Source organism: Exophiala oligosperma (assembly GCF_000835515.1).
Source record: "Exophiala oligosperma strain CBS 72588 unplaced genomic scaffold supercont1.1, whole genome shotgun sequence".
NCBI classification, from domain to species: Eukaryota; Fungi; Ascomycota; class Eurotiomycetes; order Chaetothyriales; family Herpotrichiellaceae; genus Exophiala; species Exophiala oligosperma.
Window position 1 is genome coordinate 3,817,659 of NW_015622818.1, and position 24,213 is coordinate 3,841,871.

At 50.0% G+C, this 24,213-nt stretch overlaps 8 protein-coding genes and 1 non-coding gene across 9 annotated transcripts; 6 read left to right on the forward strand and 3 right to left on the reverse strand.

The window, feature by feature from the left end:
• Window positions 1–234: 234 nt before the first annotated feature.
• PV06_01300 (uncharacterized protein) lies at window positions 235–4,179 on the reverse strand. The gene is made up of 2 exons (XM_016401898.1): window positions 1,604–4,179; window positions 235–1,551 (listed from the first exon to the last, which is right to left on the reverse strand). Exons 1-2 carry the CDS (start codon window positions 3,885–3,887, stop codon window positions 458–460), a joined length of 3,378 nt encoding a protein of 1,125 aa, XP_016268951.1. The 5' UTR covers window positions 3,888–4,179; the 3' UTR covers window positions 235–457.
• A 143-nt stretch (window positions 4,180–4,322) lies between these two features.
• Window positions 4,323–6,355, forward strand: PV06_01301 (uncharacterized protein). Its single transcript, XM_016401899.1, has one exon. It carries the CDS (start codon window positions 4,402–4,404, stop codon window positions 4,816–4,818), a length of 417 nt encoding a protein of 138 aa, XP_016268952.1. The 5' UTR covers window positions 4,323–4,401; the 3' UTR covers window positions 4,819–6,355.
• Window positions 6,356–6,925: 570 nt separating this feature from the next.
• PV06_01302 (uncharacterized protein) lies at window positions 6,926–10,684 on the forward strand. The gene has a single exon (XM_016401900.1). The coding sequence runs from the start codon at window positions 7,405–7,407 to the stop codon at window positions 10,027–10,029; it is 2,625 nt and encodes an 874-aa protein (XP_016268953.1). The 5' UTR covers window positions 6,926–7,404; the 3' UTR covers window positions 10,030–10,684.
• Window positions 10,685–10,987: 303 nt separating this feature from the next.
• On the reverse strand, window positions 10,988–12,901 carry PV06_01303 (uncharacterized protein). The gene is made up of 2 exons (XM_016401901.1): window positions 12,158–12,901; window positions 10,988–12,085 (listed from the first exon to the last, which is right to left on the reverse strand). Exons 1-2 carry the CDS (start codon window positions 12,443–12,445, stop codon window positions 11,642–11,644), a joined length of 732 nt encoding a protein of 243 aa, XP_016268954.1. The 5' UTR covers window positions 12,446–12,901; the 3' UTR covers window positions 10,988–11,641.
• Window positions 12,902–14,414: 1,513 nt separating this feature from the next.
• PV06_01304 (uncharacterized protein) lies at window positions 14,415–15,263 on the forward strand (the record flags this gene model as incomplete). Its single annotated transcript, XM_016401902.1, has 2 exons — window positions 14,415–14,429; window positions 14,484–15,263. The coding sequence occupies 2 exons, from the start codon at window positions 14,415–14,417 to the stop codon at window positions 15,261–15,263; spliced, it is 795 nt and encodes a 264-aa protein (XP_016268955.1).
• Window positions 15,264–15,522: 259 nt separating this feature from the next.
• PV06_01305 (uncharacterized protein) lies at window positions 15,523–16,629 on the forward strand. Its single transcript, XM_016401903.1, has one exon. It carries the CDS (start codon window positions 15,576–15,578, stop codon window positions 16,281–16,283), a length of 708 nt encoding a protein of 235 aa, XP_016268956.1. The 5' UTR covers window positions 15,523–15,575; the 3' UTR covers window positions 16,284–16,629.
• Window positions 16,630–17,269: 640 nt separating this feature from the next.
• PV06_01306 (uncharacterized protein) lies at window positions 17,270–19,099 on the forward strand (the record flags this gene model as incomplete). The annotated part of the gene is made up of 4 exons (XM_016401904.1): window positions 17,270–17,740; window positions 17,897–18,043; window positions 18,132–18,656; window positions 18,744–19,099. The coding sequence occupies 4 exons, from the start codon at window positions 17,270–17,272 to the stop codon at window positions 18,996–18,998; spliced, it is 1,398 nt and encodes a 465-aa protein (XP_016268957.1). The 3' UTR covers window positions 18,999–19,099.
• Window positions 19,100–19,253: 154 nt separating this feature from the next.
• Window positions 19,254–19,349, forward strand: PV06_01307. The gene has a single exon. It is a non-coding gene; the product is annotated as a tRNA-Thr (tRNA).
• Window positions 19,350–19,989: 640 nt separating this feature from the next.
• Window positions 19,990–23,044, reverse strand: PV06_01308 (uncharacterized protein). Its single transcript, XM_016401905.1, has one exon. The coding sequence runs from the start codon at window positions 22,664–22,666 to the stop codon at window positions 20,249–20,251; it is 2,418 nt and encodes an 805-aa protein (XP_016268958.1). The 5' UTR covers window positions 22,667–23,044; the 3' UTR covers window positions 19,990–20,248.
• Between the last annotated feature and the right edge of the window lie 1,169 nt (window positions 23,045–24,213).

Below are 24,213 nucleotides of genomic sequence, written 5' to 3' on the forward strand. Positions count from 1 at the left end.
ACACGGTGGGCACTGTCACTCACACACCACCAAGGAAAGATGCGGATACGTTAGGTAGAAGTCGTACTCGTAGTCGAGGGCGAAGCCCGGCAGCTCATCTGACCATCAAACCCTTTGAGACACTCGACTGCAGGGTAGGCAGATACTGAGACGGACACTCTGTACCCATGGGACCGCAGTGTCCGCCATACCCCAGACAACGCCACAAGTGCTATCCAGATCATACAATTGTAATTGCCTATACCGAAGTGTATTGTACATCTACTGTATTTCACTGCGCTGCGGCCTTGTCACCGTTAGCCATCTGCTTTGTCTGTTCCACTCTACACCCGCCGTTATCGGGTTGCAACACGACTAGGATTCATGCAGAAATCTCTCAACTAGTTACTGCATGCCAGGCACCATTTTTATTCTCCTAGGGACATATCTATGGAGCTCATGACCCATGTCCGTCTCTTCAATATGCCCCGACATCTCCGCCGGCTCGGGTCAACATATCATAGACTCGGCCCGGCAGCTTGTACTTGACCAGCCCAGCAAACACCATCAGATCCTTGGCCATGTCACTCAGTTGATCTTTCATCCCATCCGTATCACCGCTGTAACCGGCTTCCCATCTACCGTTTCTTAGGATGTTCTCCCTCTCCCCTCCTATGGCTCGCACTGCCCACACCACACTAATTCCAGCACACCGGGCAAGCACTTGTGGCAGTTGAGCAAAAGAATCAGCTGTAGCGCGAATCTCTGCGATCTTGCCATTAGCCCGCAGTGGCAAGATATTAAGATCATTGAGCTCCTCCAGCGCGGTCATGAATCGGGGTGGCTGCGCTTCGAGATTGGCTCTGACTGACAACAGCCGAAGAAGCACTCCGCACACATCTCGGTTGCTCGCTGATATCTTGTTGTAATAGAGCGCATTGTCGTTGTAGAGAGAAATCATGTTGCGAGCGAGCTCCACCGGAGACGATGTAGATTGGGTCAGCGACAAGGATGATTGAGGCCCATTGCCTTGTGTGCTGGCGGCTGATTCACTCTGTCCGTCGGCTCTTCGTGGTTTGAGTGGCTGCAACTGTATGGGCGACTCTCCAAGATCCAAAGACACCGCATCGGCGAGCGCCCGGTTGAGCACTGTGACAACGTTGTCGTAGTCCTCGCACAAGTGATATAGCAATACCGCGTCAGATATCTGTCCGCGCTGGTCTGCAATTGCTGCAGATTGACTAGTGATCGATCGCAAAAACTCCTCGCGGGAATCAAGATGGATCAATTTTGCACGCAACTCGATCGCCCCTGGGATCCTCGTTCCATCGCTTCGAATATCGCCAAGCAGTTTGGCAAATTCCCGAGTCTCGAGGCATAATTCTCGTAAGCACTCGTGGCAAGCGTTGGTATGAATCATTCCTAGACTTGCAGGCTTGAGGTCGGAGTTCAGACACAGTAAAGAAAGGTAGTCGACAGCGGCAATCGGCAAGGCGGTTCGGAATGTACCAGTGTAATAGGCCACAAGAGGTACAAAGTTGATCTGTGGCAATTGTGTGGTCGAATATGTCACTACAAGATGTGTCAGTACGTGTGCAACAACGACAAATGGGAAGAGACTTACAAAGCTCATTGCCCGCAATGGAAAAGTCCGAGACTCTGAGCAGGCCATAATATGCAAGGGCGATGGCAAGATGAACCGCACTGGTAGGATTGAAATGGTGCAGGTACTCCACTGCTTGCTCAAACATACCGGCGAGGACTTGCATGAGCAGGAATGTTCCGTACGCACTTGAGCCTTCGACTTGTGTCTTCTGGAAATGTTTCTGACCAATCTCGGTCACAGTCTCCCGGATTTGATCCAACCCAAATATTTCTCCAGCCAACTCTTCACTTCGACCTGTCTCCCGGGCAAGGCTGAACTGCAGCCACAACCAATCCTCGACGCCTTGACCAATGGCTTCCAAGTTTCTCGCCGTCAAGTCGCAACGGCCGATGACTTTATAACACGCAACTTTGTACGGATCAACCGTATTCCTTGGAGCCAGCTTGGTCAATTTCTGGTATTCGTTATCGATCATGTTCTGTACTCCCTTGGGCAACCGTCGGTCTGGACTATCGGCGTAAGCTGTCACGTATGAGATGACTCGTCGATCCATGGACTGGAAAGCAGGGTCATTCTTCACATAATCTGCTGCTTCCTTTACACAACCACTTCTCAACAGATAGAAAATGAGAACCCAACAATAGTCGCCGTTTTCGCCTCCGACCTGTTGCAGTTCTGCTCCATCAGGGACTAGATCTCGGCGAACAGCGCGTATCCGAATGTAAGCCCGAATAATGTTCAACACAGATGGCTGACCACCCAATGCGGCTTCGCGGGGATTTTTGTCAACGAGCGATCTCAAGTCACGCCAGAATGCTTTTTCGAGATAACTGCGGGAACCTTCCAAAGCTTGTTTCTTCAGCTTCAGATACTTGGCATCTTCATTTTCGTCGAGATAAGCCCCCATAAATTGTCGCTCTTTCAGGGGCGTCTTCCCTTCTCTGGTGATTTCGCGCAGTGCATGGTAAGCATCAATCAGCTGTCGAGGACTGTCTCCAGGATTTTCGCTCTCTGCTTCAGCAAATTTCTGCAAAATTGGGTAATCTTGGTCTTGTAATCGTGCATTGTTAAGCTGTTGGACTTTTTCAATGAATGATCTTTCCTTTTCTCGTAGATCGCGTAAGTTTTGACCCCTTGCCAGGCCAGGAGCGGCAGAAACAGGCCCATCGCTCTTAAAGAAGGATGTTGTGCCAGCGCCAAAACCAGGAGTGCCGATGATAGATTTGTCAATCGCTGTCCGTCCAAAAACACTTCTCACAGTTTTTGAGGCCCCAGCAGATCCAGTCTTCTCTCCTTTAGCAGACCTGCCGAACCCGCCTCCTCTAGACTCTGTACCGTCGCCACCAGCATCGGGAAGTGCGAGGCCGAAGTGCTGCATTATCCTCATCTTCTGCTCTTCGAAGTCGACACCAAGACTTTCCTCAATAAAACTGTCAACTTCTCGATACACTCTATCCATGCTTTCCCTTAGCATTGCATCACGTCCCTTGACACGAACATCTCTAAGATAGGCACTTGATTCCTCAGCGAAACTTGGTGCAACGTTTCGCGAGGCTGACAGAGTCTCATCGGGACCCAAAGCTTGAAAATCCCTGTATGCTTGTCCCGGAGCGATTCCAGAGCCAGCAAGCAGGTAATGAGCCCGACTCTCAGCGAGTGTGTCTGCTTGCCTTGAGCCACGCTGCCTCATTTCTTGTGCACGTCGAGCAAGATCTCCCAGATCCATATTGAGTCCGGACAGCTGACCCATGGCAGCATTACCCTCCGTCTTTAACCTCGGTTTCTTCTTCTGTCTCTCCAGTAAACTGCTAAAGTATGCGGCATCTCGCGTCTGTGTGGGAGGGGCGTCGGTTTGTTGTTGGGTGGTGGGTGCAGCGGCGGCCGCAGGCTGTTGTCCGGTCGTTGCGTTACCGAACAGCGATATCCCAGAGGCAGGCTGTTGGGTTGTAGATACCGCAGTCCCGAACAGACCGGTTGAAGGTGCAGAGGTAGCGGTGGTAGACCCAAACATACCTGCTGATGGCGCAGAGGTCGTAGTGCTCGTTCCAAAAGAAAAAGAGGGGCCTGATGTTTTTGGCGGAGCACCGAGATTAAACAGACCGCCGGACGTATTGCTTGTGTTGTTTGTTGTAGTGTTGGTATTGAGGCTAGGGAAACTGAATGGTTGCGATGTTTGTTGCGAGGTGGAAGCATCAAAGATGGATTTTCGTTTACCCTGCGCATCGGTTGTACCTGTGTTCAGATTGAGGCCAGAGAAGAGGCTGTTGGAGCCTCCTTGGCTTGAGGCAGGTTGGCCAAACATCTCAGCTGATCAAATGAGGCTTTCAACCAGCGCAGGATCCATGGTCCTCTTGCAAGCGCAAATGAGAATCCAGCGCGTAGCATACCCAAAGGTCCGGAGAACGCGTTGGCTTGGCAAGTTGATGCCGCTTTAGTTCAGTATTCAGCCTTGTGAAACTCTGCTCCGAAGGCTGTAAGCACCCATGAGGGCCCGGTCTCAGTATTGTGCGGAGCTTCATGTCTGAGTATCCTAGTAGGGATACGGAGTGGGTGAAGGCACACTTAAAACACGCATGAATCTTGTAGTTTGTAAGTCTCTGTCTCTCTATATTGTGTCATGTTCTGTATTTCTTACGATGTTATATCTCAGCCTTGTAGGCCTCGCTGCTTTAAATTTTATCACCTGCTTCATGATGATTGCGGCATTTCAATTACATTTGTCTCCTTCCGCGATTGTGGTTGACATTTTCGCAGCAGCCTCAATGACAAACACACTGTTCTCTCATCTTTAATTACTGTCGCAATATATTCAGACAATGCCTGTCTTTCCGTCCAAACCCTTCCGCAGAAGCCAAACCCACGGACAAGACTTGGGGGAGCGGATTGCTTCTTCGTATCGAAATAAGATTGCGCGAAACCCATTCCTCTTTTTCGGACTACCTTTTATTGCTCTTATGGTCTCTGCCTCTTTCCTCCTCACTCCTGCGACGGCACTGCGGTATGAGAGTTATGATCGAAAACACAAACAGTTGACCGATGAAGAGGTCATGGAATTGGGGCTCAAAGGTCCGTCTGGCCAAGGAAGTCTGACTTATAACCCTCGACGAAGAAAGCTGGTGAAGGGCGAGCTCAACGAAAGAGACGAGTATTACAGACTCATGGCGAAGGACCTAGATAATTGGGAGCAGAAACGAGTAGAACGTTGGAAGGGTGAGCCAGACGGAAGGCTATGAAGCCAGCACAGTTCCAAATCGTCAGAAGCACCGCATCAACAGTGCAACGATATTTTCGGATCCACCTGCCTGAGTGAAGGTCTATGAGGACCGGCCGCCTCCACCAAGCAGGCGAAGATTGTGCTACAGTCGGTAGAGGCCAAATGCCTGCTCCTCTCGACAAATATCGAGCCCAGAACAACTGGCTCTCCTATTTACGGCGGCCGAAAATCGATTTGCATTGTGACTTCAGAGATCAACAAGGTGGGCGCTGAAAGCCTCGGGTGGTTCTCGTGCCTAATATTAGAAGTTGCTGAGTTCAAGTCACACGAATCTGTGACAGGGCAACGACAATATTCGGCTACGGCGTGGTCTTTGAGTATCACAAGAACCCCACAGATACGTCATTTAATAAGAAAGAAATATGGTCACGGGCCAAACTCGAAGGTATCTCGGCGCAGATGAATAGAATATTCAAGGTTCTCCAAGAGAGACTACCAGAAAACGGCTTTTGGAGGGCAAAGCTGCTGAGTGAGAGTGACACTAGAGCCGAGCTTGCATCACAAGTGAGGTCTAGACCTTTCCCACGAATCCTGTGTGCAACCACCGTAGAGGATGACGCCAATGGTGGGTTTGGCGAGCATGCATCCGGATGATGCGAGTAGGAATTGTAGCAGCTCGGTTGAGGATTGGGGACTGCGGCATCAGCAACGTGCTGCAACAACCAGTGTCTCGTACTGGTGTAAGAGGAGGAGTTGGAGCAGATACTGTAGTTCTGAGACCACGGCAGATGCCGGTGGCACAGACGTCTAGAACTCAGAGTGATTTGGGCAGTCGGTGCCCTGAAAACGTAAGCCCCGGAAACAATATTAGCGTGTCAAAACCACGTTGATGTGGAGGAGGAAGAGAACATACTCGTACGAGTACTCGTCCTGAACCGAAGACTCACTCGTACCCTTTGTGTCGGGTCTACAACGGCCAAACGTGGTAAGTGGTGGGATAGTCACCTAGCTTTGAGATGGTGGTGATGATGCGAATGACATTGGGTCATATGCTACGTTGTCGGTAGGCGACTGCTTGGTGAACCTGTTCTGATTGGGTTGACGACGGGCTATCGGGTGCACAAGGTAGTCAGTGCTCACCCCCGTTGACGAAGGGATAATCCACTCTTACTGGCATTGCATGGCACTTCGCTTCAATTGGGGTGGCGTATCGATTCCAGCCGAGGGAGAAAGTGGCATGACCCGAAGGGGATTCTGGTGTTCGCTTACCATGGGTTGTCCAATGCCACGCGCTTGACGTGCACTAGTGAGGATAATGGCGTTGAAATTATGCAGTACAATGGTATAGAGAAATACCATTATCGTGTACGGAACATGGCAGTCGTGGTTGTTAATGTCTGAGAGAGGTGTTGGATTTACAATCAAACACCAACTGCGATTTCGGAGTCGTGGTGTCTGTAGTAGTGGCGTAGTCTGTACAGATTCATAGGCGGCTCAGTAAATCATCGTTCTCTGACCCTTAGAAAAGCCTAGAACAAGGAGACCCTGAAGCCCCGGCAGAGTGGCAGAGGGTGCTGACCCGTAAAGACCCTTGAAAGCCTGTACCAAAGAGGTGTAGATATGCTGGTGTGCAGATCTGTGATCCAGTGAGACACACTTTGCCGAAGACCCTGCACGCCCTTCGTCTTTGTGTGTTACTCGTACTCGTACTGTAAGAGTATCCTGCTTCACATTATTATTCACAACATCATGTTCGTAAGGAGCAACCAAAAGCATGAACAGGCCAGCAACAAGGGTGAGACTGAAAAATGACCTTTTGTTTTTTCGCCCTCGTGAGCGGAAATGACATACAAGGAGCACGGGCTGTCTTGTTACTACAATACGGAGCATGCCTGCGAGTAAGAAAACAGCCACCCGGGAGCCTCATGCTCGATTAAGGGCCCGGCGACGTCATTGTGCACCGGGGGAGAAATTGGCTCAAGATATGCTTGTTAATTGGTGATTGGGGGCAAATTCTTATGGAGTAGTCAACACTCCCACCCTAATGGTGGACATTCGTCACCTGTACGAGGAATATCATGCTCCCCCTGGCCCCCCGGTAAAGGCCTTGTAGGTCATTTCTAATCCCCTATTACACCACCTACGGAGTACCCAGTACAATACTCGTACTAGGCGATCCCTACTCGCAGTCCTGTACTGTACTGTATCTCTACCCAGTACTCGTACTGATCGTAACTCCCTTACAATCAACGTGTTCCCCCTCTGAGCCCTGGGTTCTTTGATTATTCTTTTTCCTCAATCCTCTACTCCATACACGACAAGACCCTTTCCCTTCACCACCAAACTCATTCACGTCCTTTTTGTTCCTGCAGACAATGACTCCGAACATGGACCAGACTTTTCATTCCTCGTTCACCGTGTCGTGTGCACCGTCTAGAATCACCATGACGTAGTGCTCAGCTGCAGCTTTCCAGCCTGTGCCTGCGCCTCGCCTCAATATCTAATCAAAACTACATCACATTCGACAGTATCTACTCAACCTCAGCACCACCACATAGACTTAATTACGACAAAAACCACCTTTGCGTCCCTCTTAACCATTTTAATGACCTGCCACCACACCACCACCTCCTCTCCTCGCTCGTCCGGCCTGGCGACCAATGTTAACATGTCGGCCGTCGCGACTACATCGATAAAGTCGCCATCACACTCACATTCGCATTCAAAATCCCACTCACACTCACACTCACATTCGAGGTCATCTCGTCCCTCAACCACGCCGAGAGCTCAACCTGTCGCAGCTTCTGTCGGCCAACCTCTCCCTCCACTGCTCTCGCCGCAATCCCGCTCCCCTCACCACACAAAAGACCCCAAGAGCCCAAGCCCCAGCTATTTTGGCTTTGTCGTTGGTGGCGATGATTCAATACCGCCAGACTCGAATCCAGGCGCTCATGCACGCCAGAATTGGAACTTTGGCAACGCGGGCATCCAGAGTGGTGTGCCCACGCCCCGGCATGTCCCAGTTGAGGCAAATCCTGAATTTGAAGCATTTAGAAGGCAGTCAGAACACAATCACCGCTTTGCATTGAACACAGCTTTCAGCAGACCTAGCCAATCCAGAAACAATTCAACCTCGACCTCACACACTGAAGCACCATCGCCGTTGACTAAACTTCCAGAGTTGGGTCGCCGAACGAACACTAGCGAGGACTCCACAGGTCAGGGTCCAAAGACGAGTAATGCTTCATTCTTCGACTTGCCGAGACAACAGTCACCGGTATCCCTGAACCTACCTCACAGCGTGGCAGACTATCAACATGCCCGACTTTCCCTCCCCGACAATGGGCTTCGAACGCCGCCGATGAATCTCGTACGCCAGACCTCGCGCTCGGATACTTTGCCATTATCTGGTCAAAAAGATATGGCTCCTTTGGCGGCGCCTGTCCATATTGCCGAAATATTGAAGGACGAATCTAGCCTGGTGCTCGTACTTGACTTGAGAGTGTACCAACAATACGCTAACTCCCGAATACAAGGCGCTTTGAACTTATGCATACCAACTACCCTGCTCAAGAGGCCTGCATACAACGTACAGAAACTAGCCGACACCTTCGCTTCTGGTCGGGATCAGGAAATGTTCTCAAGATGGCGAGAATGCTCTCATATTGTAGTCTACGACGCTAATTCCAGCTCGAGTAAAGAGGCCGTCACACCTCTCAACGTACTCAAAAAGTTTACCACCGAAGGATGGCATGGTGTCGGGTTGGTCGTTAAAGGTGGTTTCCTCGCCTTTCAGAAACAGGTACCTGACCTGGTCGACTCAGGCTCTGTACAGTCCGGAGCTGGAAACTCGGCTCAGCCATTATCAATATCTGCTCCTGCGAACGATACACTTGCAGTAGCCGGAGGCTGTGCCATGCCTACCACCAAGTCCGCAGCGAATCCCTTCTTCGGCAATATCCGGCAAAACATGGATCTCCTCGATGGCGTGGGTCAAATGCCCATCAAAAAGCCTACAAACTTGTCATCAGAGGCTGAAGGTTCGTTACCTACCTGGCTCAAGCGCGCGTCATCCAACTCCGACGATGGAAAGCTGGTATCAGATCGGTTTTTGAACATTGAGAAGTCGGAACAAAAGCGGATGCAAGACGCACTCAGCGTTCACGTTTCGTACGGCACCCCGAGGTCCGAGAAGCCCACCAAAATTCAAGTTGCGGGAATTGAGAAAGGTTCCAAAAACCGATACAATAATATCTTCCCCTACGATCACACCCGAGTCCGACTGCAAGACGTTCCCAACGACAGCTGCGATTATATCAATGCCAGTCATGTCAAGGCCGAGTATTCAAACCGACATTATATCGCAACACAAGCTCCCATCCCGGCCACGTTTAATGACTTTTGGCGCGTTGTCTGGGAACAAGATGTTCGCGTTATTGTCATGCTGACAGCAGAGGCTGAAGGTGGCCAAGTCAAGAGCCACGTATACTGGAAGACTGGGGAATTTGGGGCTCTCAAACTTAAGCAGCTATCGGAGCGTCGGGTCAGTCTGGAGTCAAAGAGCACAGCACCAAGAACACCTGCATCAAGTAGACCTACTCTCGGACCTAGAAGATCGACAACAGCGAACATTCCCTTGAAGGATGACGCCAAATCTCCGACGACAAAGTCTCCCAGTGCTGTTGTACGCCATTTCAGTCTGAGTCACTCTGCACATCCATTCCAGCCTATGCGAGAAGTCACTCAGATCCAGTATGAAGATTGGCCCGATTTTGGTGCTCCTGCGAGTCCCAATGAACTGCTTGGTTTGGTGGAACAGGTCAACAAATATGTTCGTGGCTCCTCAAGTCCTTCGTCGGTCGTAGGACCTGATGAGGCAACACCAGAAGGTGCACGCCCCATTGTGGTCCATTGCAGCGCAGGCTGTGGGCGAACAGGGACTTTTTGCACCATTGACTCGGTCATTGATATGTTGAAGAGGCAGAGACTCTCTCATGAGGGTGGAGGGGACAAGATGGACATCGACGACGGAGACTGGGTCGATCGAGACGATGTCGATCTGGTAGCAAAGACTGTGGATGATTTCCGACACCAACGGCTGAGCATGGTTCAGAATTTACGACAATTCGTTTTGTGTTATGAAAGCATTTTGCAATGGCTGGTTCAGCAAAACGACCCAACTCACACGAAGCGACCTGGTGTTCGCGACCCTAGACGGAGTTATGGTTGATGTACCTACGGGGAGTATCACGTTGAATACGATGAGTCAAGATGGGATTTGAGCAATGAACAAAGCATAGCATGAGTTATGGTATGGTATGGGATAGGGATGGGCTGGGCTGGGACTAAATACATGTGCGATGCATAGCATGATGGTACTTATCAACATACCTTAGGTACCTACGGAGTTTCATTGCCGAAAGACGCTGCCGGCATTCCGGGATTGAGGTTTGTTTTATGCAGCAAGGCAAAGTACTTACCTAAGTTGGGTACTTATTTAATACGACTTTCCATACTTTTGTCCTCCATACAGGACAATGGACATGGCTTTTTGTTCATTCTCTCTTTTTTTTAAGCAATACGTTGATTAACATGTCTAGTTGTCCGATGTTGACGAGAGTAGGAGGTTCACCTCTACCGGGGGGAGAGAGTGAGTGAGTGAGAGTATACGAGAGTGTGTACCATGTAATTCGTAATGGATCCTCCGGTACTCCGTACTCCAGATTTATGAGTTCCTGTACTCTCCGGAAGACCCTTGGTGGAGAAGAGCACGTATTCCGTGATGACAAAAGTGATGAACCCTACTTAGGAGTCAAGGTACGAAAGGGATGTTAATCATAGATATTTAGGTGTTTTGAAGTTGACGAGAACAGTGTTGTGTTGCGAAAGGGAAAAAAACCCAACGTGAACCCACGCTGTTCCTTTCAAGCTCGCTTTCTTTTTTGGGGGGTCTCTTTCTAAGAGGGAGGACGTCAGAGTTTCATATCATTCTAAACCCGGGTACGGACTTGAACGTTCGGATCCTGCAAAGGGGGGAAGGATTACGGAGTCCGAAAGAAAAGGAAATATATGATGTCAAGAAAGGTGACAGAGTAAATAACTCCGTTGAACGGATCAGTCTGGCGAGGATGGGAAATGAGAATCCAGAGAACACCCCCCCCAAAAAAGAATCAAAACACTACCAAGTACACCAAAGTACTTTGTAGACATACTGCAATATATACCATCAACTATTCTATACCCCCAAGGCAGTCATCAAACATGATCCGTCAACGGATACACTCACTACCTGGTCATCAATATTTCGCGAGCAAACAATACAGAAAAACCAAAAAGGTAATGCCAAAGCCACAAGAGTCCAAAAACAAAAAAGAAATTCGTCACTTCCGATCGAAATCAACCATGATTTCTCCGTTGGAACCGATAAACAAAAAAAGACCAAACAAAAAAACAAAAGCAAAAGGTCCTGTATGTAACCAAAAGCGAGTGAATGACGACAGGGTATAATCGTATAATTGGTTGCAAATTTGTGTGTCCATTCCTCCGCCCGTCGACGCCCACGCTTCCCACGCTCCGGGTATCATTCATGGCAAGGTTGTTAAGAATGATTAATGTAGATCGTTCTCCTTTTTTTCAAGTGGTAGAGGTGTCGATGATGCATGCATGTCGTTCCATGATGACGACAAAAGTCGGCCGTGCTGAATCGTTCCGGAAAAGGGCCCGTCTCCTTTCACTTCACTGTAGTTGGTACTTGGTACTCGACAAGTGACGATGGCCCCGTTGCTTTGCCCGTCGTTTCGTATCTCGCTTGTTCTGCTCCTCACCCGAAATCGAACACGGCTTTAGGGGCTAGGGAATGGTTTGGGTTGTTGAGATTGTCCCGAACCACGCAGTTTCTCTCTCGATTCACCCGTCGTCCATCGTCGCGATCGGATGAGTTCCCACAAGGCCAACAGCGCCACCGCTGCTCCGATGACGAACAAGGGGATCAGGTTCCATCGCCATCCACTGATCAGTCGAAGGTGGTACTTCAACGTGCCTCTATCGCTAGAATGCGCGAGGTCCAGCTTGAGGAGCGCCTTGAACCAGTTGTCCGGTGTCCAGTGGTCGAGAGGGTACATTGCTGGTTCGGGATTTTGTTCGGCGATCGTCAGGTTGATCGTTTGATTGTCGGTCTGGGCAACTACCACGTTGACGTAGATCAGGGCGGAGAGCGTCAGGGCCGCTGACAACCAAGTCATGACTACCCAGAAGATGAAGAGAAAGGAGTGGTTTGTCGCATTGGTCTGGTTACATCAGTCAACATCAGCTTTCAATCTTCTGTGCATAGGATGAGCTGTCTAGGACAAGTAACTCACCTTCCTGGCCCGTCTATTTTCGAACCAAATGGTCAATAGACCACCTAGGCCGATCAAGATAATGGCTGTCCCTGCTGCGCCGTTGCTTGTATGGCCTTGGTCGACGTATAGATTCTTGGGTTTGCCATGGATGTCGAAAGATCCAGATGATGTATCGACAGTGAAGAATTTGCCAGCTCGTGCGTGGAGGAAGCCAACCGTCGCTGAGATCATGCTCAACTCGATCAGGCCATCGATCATGAGAATGGGCAGAATGATGTAGAAGGGGAAAAATGGAGATCGAGCCATCTTGACGGTAGTCGGGGTTTGTGTCCTCTCTCAACGCTGATGTTGCAGATATTGTTCAGCCACGTAGGAGTTATTGTCCACCTTCGTCGCCTTCCCCACTTGTTGACTGCTTGTGGTATATCGGCCACGCTCTCTTCGCGACAGCGCAATATTCATGTACGGTCGGTCGTAAATGAACAATTCGAAAACAAAAAATGGGAAAGTATCAGCAGTAAGTAGTGATTCAGCCCTTGAGCAGCCTTAAATGAAGTAACGTGGGGTCAAAGGATGGGTGTTGGCGTTATTATAATAGCATTTTCCGGACAAGTCCTGGTTATGGTTCCGCTTATTAGGCTGGACGCCGGTACAAGATGGTGCGCTTGTCGCAAAGCCACTAGGGAGATTGACTTATACCAGAGGCTCACCAGGCAGGCCAGGAGCTAGAATGGAAATCTGGGACTTTGCATGCCCAAGAAAATCCTTCCAGGTGGCACGACTCACCGATGTGTTGCTAGGATGAACCCTGGCAATTGAACTCAGACCTACCGAAAGTCCGTCAACTTGGCAAACCACAGCCAGGTGTCATCTTCAACGGGCAACGACTTTCCTGTTTAGGGCCCGACATTAACCCTAGCAATGTGAAGACAAAGGTAATCACTCAAAGGAATGGAATACCAAGACTTTAGGCCAGCCAGGAATGACAAAGGAACAGGACGGTCCATAGGAGTCCGATACGCCGCCACAGAGCCTCGTGTTCAGCCGTTGATCTTGGCCGCCGCCGACATTTGTGGCTGTCTGGAAGCCAAGGAAAGTAAATAATCACCGCTGCATACGAGTCCTCGTAGAATGTTTGGCAAAAGCCCGATGGCTGGCTTATTATCAGATCAGTACTCCGTACTCCGTGTGCGGTGGAAGGAGTCGCCCTCTGCATGTATCATGGCAGTGCGGTGGACAATCATGATCCTGACTTGATGACAAAAGAGAAAAAATTGGAATCTCGTTTACTCGACCAGAGAATCAAAGAAATCGAGTTTAGTGCTGACGGCCTGACCGGGGTCGGAAGCAGCCAACTTGATCCAGAGTGGCTCCGCCCATGTGGCCAAGGATGCCTTTCCAATTAAAGCTCAATAACGAGGCTGTGACACTGTTGGCCTGGTCAGTCCTCGTTCGCCACGATGGAAGCTGTTTGATAATCGTGCCATGGGGTTGTTTCGATCGTTGTCTGTCATGTCATCGTCGCAATGCCTAAGATAGAGTAGGGACTGAATTGTGGCAATAATGAGAGGCAAGTCGGTCTTGCACGTGCTGCCAAGATCCCAGGTTGGCTATGTAAGTTATTACTAATCAGACATTCCGCCTTGTTGGTAGCCCATCACACGTGCACACCGCGACCTCAGAGGAGAGGAGGCACCAACAACATCCTGAGTCACTATTCCAGATGAACCCATGTCGGTGACGAGCAACCACAAGTGGTGACACTTGTCTTGCAGACCAGCAATGTGCGTCGATCATGCAACATGCGAATACGAAGCGGGGAAATAGGTCGCGAGCATCGAGCCGTTGTTTAATTCGTATCCCAGAAGCTTCTCCCCAGGGTTCAGATGCCTGATTTCTCCGCTCAATTTCTGCCGTGTCCAGGCAGAAGTCCAGGGATTCACCGCGCCAAGTCAGATGACTCCGCGTCTGAGTGGTCACTTCAATACGAGGTCGCCCGTTTCTGCGAACGCGTTTGCTGTTGAGAAGTGAAGGAGGGACAAAAAGTGTCGTAATTAATGATCTTTTTGACTTCATACCGTCGGGCATGGGACAACCATCTCTGCGATTCAAAGGCAAGAAAAGGTATAAAAGAAAGGTGAGCCACATCGGGATGTCAGGTTGTCAAGAAGTTCGTCGATGTCTCCTCAAAACAACACCAGAGAATCCACCAACTTCCGAAATTGTAACCTTCACATTTAGGCATTGAGATCACCGCTATTCGGCTGTAATCATTATGGCTCCTAAAGAGGTAGGCAGGTCCCTAGCACACTCGGGACACAGATCATGAGCTGAGAACTTCCAGATCGTCACATATGAGGAGTACCTCCCTATGCGCCTTGCTCTCCTCGAGAAAGAGAAACAAGCCACACGTGCCCGGGACGAATTGAGCGCTGCACGTCGCCAGCTACCCCTAGTAGAGGTCGCAACATCTTATAAGTTTACCGCCGTCGACGCGGCTGGGGATCACAAAGAGGTCACTTTACTTGATCTTTTCAATGGCCGCCCTCAACTCATCATCTATCACTTCATGTTCGACCCAAGCTGGGATGCAGGGTGCAGCTCTTGCAGTCTTTTTGCTGACCACATCCCACCACTTGAGCACTTGAACTCACACTCAACCTCGTTTGCCGCAGTGTCTCGTGCTCCAGTCGAAAAGATCGAGGCGTACAAGAAGCGCATGGGTTGGAAATTTCCCTGGGTGTCGAGCAATGGCACAAACTTCAATTATGACTTTCACGCCACTCAAGATGAGTCTGTTGCCCCTATCCAGTACAATTTCAAGGACAAAGCAGAGCTTGAGCGGCGTGGTATGGACTATTTTGCCCGCGGTGAACAGCCGGGCCATTCAGTCTTTGTGCTTGGTGGCGAGAAGAGTGGCATTGGAGAGCCTGGAAAGGCGTACCATAGCTACTCGGCCTACGCTCGCGGTGGTGAACATCTCATTGGTACATTGAGCTGGTTGGACATGGCACCATTGGGCAGATTGGACGGTATCAATGGGGTTGCCGGTCTCGGATACAAGAGACGTGACGAGTATACCGACGACGACCTGAAGGGCATTGAGGCCAGGATTGGTGCTTAACTTACAAACTGTTGAGGGGTGAAATTGTAAAATTGGTGGGGATGGGACCATCAAATATCGAGCAGTCCAAGATACTCAGTATGTTCAAATGATATGTGTTTTCAGCGGTGTTGAGAGAGCGAGGTTCAATGAATTGCAGTTGTCCTTTGAGCACGACGCTGGTGAGGTGCTGTACAAGCCATGGCCGAAGCTCCCCAAGCTTCCCCCACGAACTTCTCTCGGCGAACGCTAAATAATCATCAATCACCCACAGCATCACGGAATACTCCGTCGTCTCGAAAGCGAGCATTTTGTGATACTCCGTACCTTCAGATGCTACTCTTCCGTAGCAATTGGCCACGACTCTCTCGATCGACTCCAAATCGCACTTTACTCTTCCATACCTTCGCGGCCATGGCACCCAAAACTCAAGAACCCCAAATCGTCTCCGTCACCGACCTTCCCTCGGCGCAAGCGAAATGGGTTGGCCTCAAAAAGATCGACTTTGTAGATCAGACGGGCACCCCTCGATCATGGGAGATTGCCGTTCGCAAGACGACCTCCAAGTCCGGTGTGGATGCTGTGGCCATGGGCAACATCTTCGTACACCCCTTGAAACCTCCGAGCACGATGCTCGTCATTCAGTACCGTCCTCCGATCGGTAAATATACCATCGAGTGGCCTGCGGGGTTGATCGACGAGAACGAGACCCCCGAAGAGGCTGCCGTCAGGGAAATGAAGGAAGAGACTGGATATGAGGGCAAAATACTCAACACGGGACCTGTGCTGTCCAGTGATCCTGGCATGACCAATGCGACCCTCAAGCTCGTCATGATAGAGGTGAAGCTAGGTGAACAGGAGGATATGATGCCGGACCAGAAGCTCGACGAAGGAGAATTGATTGAAAGAGTCATGGTTCCCTTGTCAGAGCTGTATGATCGATTGATCGAGTACAGCAAAAAGGACAATTTTATGGTCGCGGGCAAATTATTCTACTTTGCCGCGGGCATGCATTTCGCTAAACACGGTGGTTACATCTGAACAGAATCTACAGGAAGCTCTTGCATACTTGACATGACCAACGGTTCGCTCGAGTATTGCTTCCATCGCCGTAACCTTTCAAGAGGCAGATCAATGCGAGCTGTGTGGGACAAAGCCGCCTTACACCAAACTGTTTGAGAACGTTTCACAGTCTGCTGGCAGAGACGCCCTGTTCCCGATACAGGAATATATCGATCACCATGCACCTGTCAATAACCACCGAGTCTAAAAATGAAGAAACACGAATATGCTATGGTCCAATGCCGACTGACCACGACTTATAATGGCAGTTACATTCCAGGCTGAACCTCTTCAAGATGAACACTTGTGGTGAGTATGGCTTGGGGTGATCCAAGTGACTTCTAGCTGGTAAGGCTAGTTTTCTTCATGATCTTTTAGATTTTATTCCTATCTGCCAAATCCAACAATCTAGAGGCACTTTACCCAAGTCAGGCTCGCTCTTTCACATATTCGAACAAGGTATTTATTTATTCTCGTCTCAGCGCCGAACATGTCTAGCTTTCAGCGGGGTTATCATAGAACGGAAAGCCGACATGAATGACTCTAAATAGATATATACACGTGCGATATTAAACTGAATCCGTCAATACAATACTCAAGAACCGTTGTTGATGATCAACTGAAGATGTCTACTCGAACTAGTAGTTAGTGATTATCCTGTGGAGTAGGAATTGGTATTGTACGATCCCGTGAATAAGCGGCTGCCAGTCAGTGAAATAGATGCTCCGTCGTTACATCAAAAAGTACCTGGGGTTTCTTTTTTGGGATACCAAAAGGGGTTTGCTTTCTCAGCCTTCTATCCCACTCGTGGAGAGGAGGACAACGGATCTTGGATAGAGTCTGGCAGAGCAGGATTTATTGGGATTCACTGCGCCTTTTTTCTCCTTTTTTGATCGACCTCTTCTGTACGAGTACAACAACTTCGTTTCCCTGCTGGTAGAAACAGGTTGGAAAAAATATATGCGATGTCGGGCATATCCGAGAATCCCATCACCGTGGATGGTATCGCCGACGTTGTCAACGCTGCCACTCCGGCCTCACAGGCTCTGGTTTTGAGTCGAAATTCCAGGTCTCCTCAAGGTCTACGAAAGTACCTTTACTCGGCCCTGGTTGGATCCGTGGCCATCTTGACGACCTTGTACCAGACCGGCACAGGACTGTCCCTGTTTGGACCTAGGTTCGAAGCCACCGACTACGCTGGCAGGACCAAACATGTCTTGTCGACGACACCACTCATCGACGGTCACAATGACCTCCCTTACATCCTCCGACAAGAGTTGAAGAATAGAATCTACGATCCTCGCTTCGACTTTCGAGGCCACCTGTTGAGTCACACCGACCTGAGCAAGATCCGTACCGGTCAACTCGGTGGACAATTCTGGTCGGTTTATATTGAATGTGCCGCGGAGGGTGTCCCTCAACTTGAAGAACCGACGGTAAGTTTTTTCTTTGCGTTTCTTTGCAAAGACAGACCAACTATCACACCCACAGAGACAAAGGCATGGACTTGGTGTGTTCCCAACACACCAAGAAAGTGCAAGGCAGTATGGCCTTTCAACTCAAATGCATACTAACGAAGTTTGTATTCATAGTGGATCGTTCGAGATACACTTGAACAGATTGATGTGATTAAGCGACTCATCTCACAACAATCGAATGATTTACAATTTTGTACCACACCAGTTTGTGTCAGAGAGGCTTTTGCCGCTGGTAAGATAGCTAGTATGATTGGTATCGAGGTGAGTAGAGCACACAAGGCATCCATCAACAGCAGCAGCAGCAATTTCCCTCCCGGAGACTTACTCACGTCTTGTGGAAAATTTCCAGGGAAGTCATCAAATAGGGAATTCCATAGCCACTCTACGACAAATGTTCGAATTGGGAGCCCGGTACATGACCATCACTCACAATTGCGACACACCTTTCGCGACCGCCGCCACCACGGTGGCCGAAGGGGGAGCTGACCGTGGCCTGACCCCTCTCGGACAGAATCTGATCGAAGAGATGAACAGACTCGGCATGCTCGTCGATCTGTCACACGTTTCTCCCGAGACGATGCGTGATGCTTTACGGGTGACTCGGGCTCCCGTCATGTTTTCACATTCGGGAGCCTTTGGTATGACGAGACACTTGAGGAACGCCCCGGACGACGTCCTCTTGAGCTTGAAATCCAACGGCGGTGTCATCATGGTTCCATTTGTCGGTCCTTTTCTCAACAAGGAGCACCCAGAGGACGCGAGCATCCACGACGTGGCAGATCAGATCTTGTACATTGCAAACTTGATCGGTTGGGATCATGTCGGGATCGGGTCTGACTTTGATGGTACAACCGACCTGGCTAGAGGATTAGAGGTGAGTTTATTTTCCTTTCCCCCCTTTCGAACCACGTTGTTCTCGGCCTTTTTCGGTACCACGCGCTCATCATTGACTCGTTATCAGGACACTTCCAAATATCCGGAATTGATTCAACTCTTGATGAAACGTGGGGCGACCGACCGACAGATCCGTCTTCTCGCGGGAGACAACATCCTCAGAGTTTGGGGTCAAGTCGAAAAGTACGCTCAAAAGGCACGACGACAGTCCAAACTTCCCGTCGAGGTCGTGTGGGAAGGAAGGAAATGGTTCCACGGGCACGACTCGGATTTACCTCTTATGTTTCGTGACAGTAAAAAGGAGAGAAGGGATAGTTTTTGAGTATGACTAGTAGACAAGTTGGAGCTCTAGATTAGAGGTCTAGTCAGTACGGAGTAGAGGGCAATAGTATCTTGCTCGTACGGAGTACGTCTCCGTATAAGTACCCATGTTCCAGTCCATACTCTCTCTACTCCCCGACTCACCTTACAATCTCGAATTTCTCGACCCATCTCGGTTCGACCCACCCCTCCGCCCGGAAAAAAAAAAGGAGATGGTACATATGTCAAAGGTTGTCAATTTCCACGGCAATCCGACGCCTCTTTAGCCCAGTTGGTAGAGCGCGACACTAGTATTTCACCAAAAAATGACAAGTATATGTCGAGGTCACTGGTTCGAATCCAGTAGGAGGCAACCCCCAAAACGTCCTACATTAAGGCCCTTTTTTTTTGGTTTTTGTTTTGGTTTCCGATACGCGTAGTTCTTGTGGGAAAGGCGGAGTACCCAGTAGTGAATACGGAGTACGAAGTACGATCTTGGTATTCAGTGATCTTCCTTCAAACCATCTTCACCATATATGCAGTGCATACAAAGGATACACAGGCACCAAGATCTACATCTTCATCTTTCTTTTTTCTTCTTCTAGAAAATATAATGTCTCAAACATATTATACATTAAATGGTTGTCAAAGAGAGATCGTGCTGTGCAATATATATATCCCTAGGTACGAGTACATGCGTAGTGCCTTGTTCCCCCACCCTCACCACACATAGACAAACACGCACTCTTCTCTCTCCCTTGAGAGAAAACACCACCACATCGTTTTTGCCCTCATAGATGACAATGATCCATTCGAATGGAATCTTCCCTTATTCTTCTTGTTTTCCCGTGTACAACTTATCTTTCCATACCCCCCCTCGTAAACACAGTAGTGTATACATATTTCCGATCGGACTCATCCTCACATTCTCATTTTCGTCCAAAGAAAAGCAGCGTCGTTCATGTGTGTGTGTAGCAGCAGCAGCAGCAGCAGCAGCAGCAGCAGCAGTAGCAGTAGTAGTAGTAGTAGTAGTAGTAGTACTAGTAGTAGATGCGAGCAATGACTTTTCCCCGAGGTATTATAGAGACAGAGTTGTAAAAGAAGAGAGAAGAAAAAATACCACAAACTCTCTGCCTTTCTCGAGATACTCGTTGATTTGAATGGTTTCATGTATAATCCAACTTTTCCTTTCCAAACACCCCCCACCACACCTCAATTACGGACGCATTAACATGACCTTTTTTCTTCTTATTATTATCCCGATGCTCCCCACTAGAAAGCATCTTCCAGAGGACAATCGACCGAATCATGACCGTCCCTCTCACACAACGCGCACCATTTCTCAGGGTCGATCACACCACTGGTCCGGCCAGCCAACATACCCGCTTGAATACCAGTGCCCTCGATCATGGCAGGTGCCGGAGCGGGAGAGGGACCAGGTGCTGCCGAAGATACGGGTGGCTCGTCCTTGGCTGGAGGCGTGGGAGGTTTGTCGTCGTCTACAGGCTGTAGAGGTGGAGGAGGAGGTAAGGTGCCCGTGGGTGGCGGACTCGTAACGTTTGAAGCAGCACCAGCAGAATTATTGTTATGTTTTCGACTGACCAAGGGTGCTGGTCGATCCGAGTCCGCTCCCGACAGGATCTGACTTTGATCGCCACTTCGTCTCAGGCCTTCGCGGACAACGTCCTTTCCGCTTCTCTTGCCCAGACTACCCTGGGCCTTGTTGCTCTTACCAGGTCCAAACATGTTGGAGCAGCTCAAGATGTCATGGCCACTCTCTTCACAGATTTCGCACCACAGGGGCGCACTCGAGCTGGAAATGTCCGTCACCCCATCGTCCATTTGATCGTGTTTAAGAGGGGATTGGCTTCGTCGGTGGGAATCTTGCCAGTCGTGGGCATTGCCCTGTGGGCCAGAACTGCGTCCTAGGACAACGGTTCTTTGACTACCCGTGGTACCTGTGCTGAGGTGCTTTCGGTCCATATCTTCACTGTTTTCTCTGGAGTGTCCTCCTGGAGGTGACCGGATGGAGGTATGTAGACCGAATGCGGAACCTGGCATCGGAAACTTTGAGAGAGCAACGCTGTTTCTCAAATGCTTGACCTCGTTCGCAAGTTCCTCCTCATGCGCACTCTTCTGTTGCAGTAACATCTCGAGATCCCTGATCTGTTGTCGCATGCTTAATCTGTTCTCCTCCCCATCTTCTTCATCGGACGGCTTGTCCTTCCTCGTCAGTCCATTGGGCTTTGATCCGTTGATCTTGGGGGATTTGTCGTGGGCTTCGTTGAGACTTTGTATGATCGCTTTCAAACCTCTAATCTCATCGTCTTTTGCACCTAGTTGGACCTTGAGATCGTCGACGTCGCCCGCGGAATACCCATTGAGCTGTTCCTCAGTCTTTAAACGTTCTCGTTCTCGTCGCAACTCTGACCTCGATCTCTCGACCTCCCCCCTCAAGAACTCAACCTCCCCTCGCGCTTCGGCTTCTCCTCTCCTTGCATCCTCGAGGCCTTCTTCGAGCTCCTGCACAAGTTCTTCGAGCTGCTTAAGCTGTTGTGCAACGGACTCGACATCCTCACTTCGATCTTGGAGGTTTCTCACCTCTTCCAGCAGTTCGTCAACCCTCTTTTCGTAGACGCGTTCTGTCTCTGTGCTCGCCATTTCCAGTGTGTCAATAGTGCTTCTGAAATCAGCACGATTTACATCGAACTCTGCGGTGAGTAACTTGATCTTGTCGTTCTTCTCCCTTATGATTTCTCTGAGCTCGGTCACATCTCGAGGCAAATCATCATCTTCGTCGTCTCCACCATCTCTTTTTCCGGCCTCGAGGTTGGGTAGGAGTTTTTGTAATTCATTGAAACTGCTCTCCATCTCCGCAAAATTGGCGCCCTGATCACGCAGTTGCCGTCTCGCGACATTGAGCTCGTCATTCAATTCGCGAATCTTCTTTTCGTACTGCTCGACATCCACACTCCGATTTGCATGGGGTGTTGGCGTGGGCGTATTGTCTCCTTCCCCAGAGCCTTCATCGAAACTTGACTCGGGGCCCAATGAGGGGCTTGTACCGCTACCCACACTGGACGTGTTTGTGCTGTGTCGTAAATTCTGGCTAAAAGTCGTCGTCGGCCGTCCTGTACTGGGACGATATCCTGGCCCACCATTGGTGCTCTTCCCGAGGCCCAACCCGATACCACTTGGTCGAGTCTTGGGTGTAGTCAGTGCCTTTCCGGTCGGTGTCACGGTCTTGCGGAGCGGGCTCGAAGGACGTGGTAGACTTTCCCTGCGCGCTGGGGGTTTCAGCGCTGGGCTTGCGGCGCCAGCCCTGACTCCTGGTCCTACCGACTGGCTGAAATTTGGTTTCGCGATGCCCGTCCCAGGCGTGCGACCACCTTGGTTGAAACTACTCAGGCGCGTGGGCGTTCCAGCGCCTGGGCTCGCACGGACACCTAGGCCGATTGTCTTTTTGACGGCCTTTTCTACGGGTAGAAAAATGCCTGATCCGGGTATGGTGGTTTTGAAGTAGAATCTTCCGTCAACCTCGCCAGAATTCTTGCCTCTGGGTGCGTACTCTGTCGCCAGTTGGACCCCTGCAAAGACGCCCTTCTTCCCAGTAACAGGTCCGATGAATTTGACGGTGCCGTGCATGTCGCCCGGCACCAGGACCGTGTCGCCTACGCTGAGACCGGCCATGGTGAGTGTGTCCTTGGCTTTCCACTGGGGCTATGTATCTTGTCTAAATCTTGCAAGCGAAGTCTTCAGAAAGAGGTGTACATGTGAATCGCAACGTTCGAAAGGAGGCAGCGCAGGATGAGACGATCATCGGTTGGGTATCGATTCGCATTGACGTGGGAGGCCGTGCGACGAGCGTGGTTTAGAGAGAGTAATTCCGAGCGGAAGAGTGTCTAATATGCGCGTCAAGTATGGAGGAGGATGGCAAGGAGGATTTTGGGTCGAATGGTCTCTGAAGTGATGGAGTCGTTGCGTAGTTACACGGGCATATACAAGTAAACAAAGGGACGCAACATGCTCAGCCAGCGGAAAGAAGCGTGGATGATGATTAGTGGTTGGTTGGAGTAACGAAGAGTTGCTCCTATAGAATCTTCAGAACACCTAACAACAAAGTCTAGTAGTCCATACACGTACAGTACCTCAATACCTATCAATTACTCCGTACTCCGTACTTACTCCTCAAAAAAGGGACCCTTGCACATCTTTCGGGAGCATCGTGGCGCGTAAATTGTTTGACTCGCTTAAATGAAATCGAACCAAACATGTGGCGTATCTTCACGGCTCTCTCGACAATTAAATCGCTCGCTCGCTCGCTCCATACGCCTGGTCACCACTACCGCTACCGAGACGATGTACTCCGTACTGAAAAGGAGACGCGGATCTTCGGCTATGGGGGTTTTTTACGTCTTTTCATGAAATTGCACGCGCCACCCATCACACTCACGCCCTCAGCCTTGCCCATATGGATCGAGAGATTCGAACATGAGAATTGGACGCCAATGCCTTTCCTGAGTGTCTCTGATTATACGGAGTACGAACCCATGAATCTGTATTGCATTTTCATATATCGAGGTAAAGTAGCTCAGCCGCTACCAACAACAATATCCCCAACACCTGTCTGAAGCGCATTCTGAAAAGGTCCCTTGCATCCATACTTTTGCGTAGGTTGGTTTATTACCCCTACGACCAGACTACCGCCATCTCCGCAGTCTTCCCTATAGCTGGAGTCGGAAGGTGGCCACCTCAAACGGTCTCAGCTCAATATTGACGCTGATCTTGTTCTTCCCGGACATGGTCAAGCTCTCCAAGTCATCTTCGAGCACATTGGTCTTGTAGACCTTCTTGACCGGCAGAGTGGTCTCAATCGTCCCTCGACTCTTGCCACCCATGCTCTCGTATATTCTCAAAATCACACTCTGTCCCGGGCGTTGAGTGAGCTCTCCGCGGGAAACGTCCTCATCATCCTCGCCACGTTTAATGCAGTCCAACACCAGGGACCTGGCACCTGTAAGGTGAATTGCGTTGAACAATTCCTTGGGCCTGTCGTCGACCATGGAAACTAGCTTCATTGGGTGATTGAAGTTGTACGCTGCACGTACAGTGTTGGCGCTCAGAGCACCTTGGTGAGGCATGATGGCCCACTTGATGTGGTGGCGTCCCATGTCAGCGTGTGCATCCGGCGCTTTGGGTGCACGGATCAAGGACAGTCGCATGAGATTTCCACATGT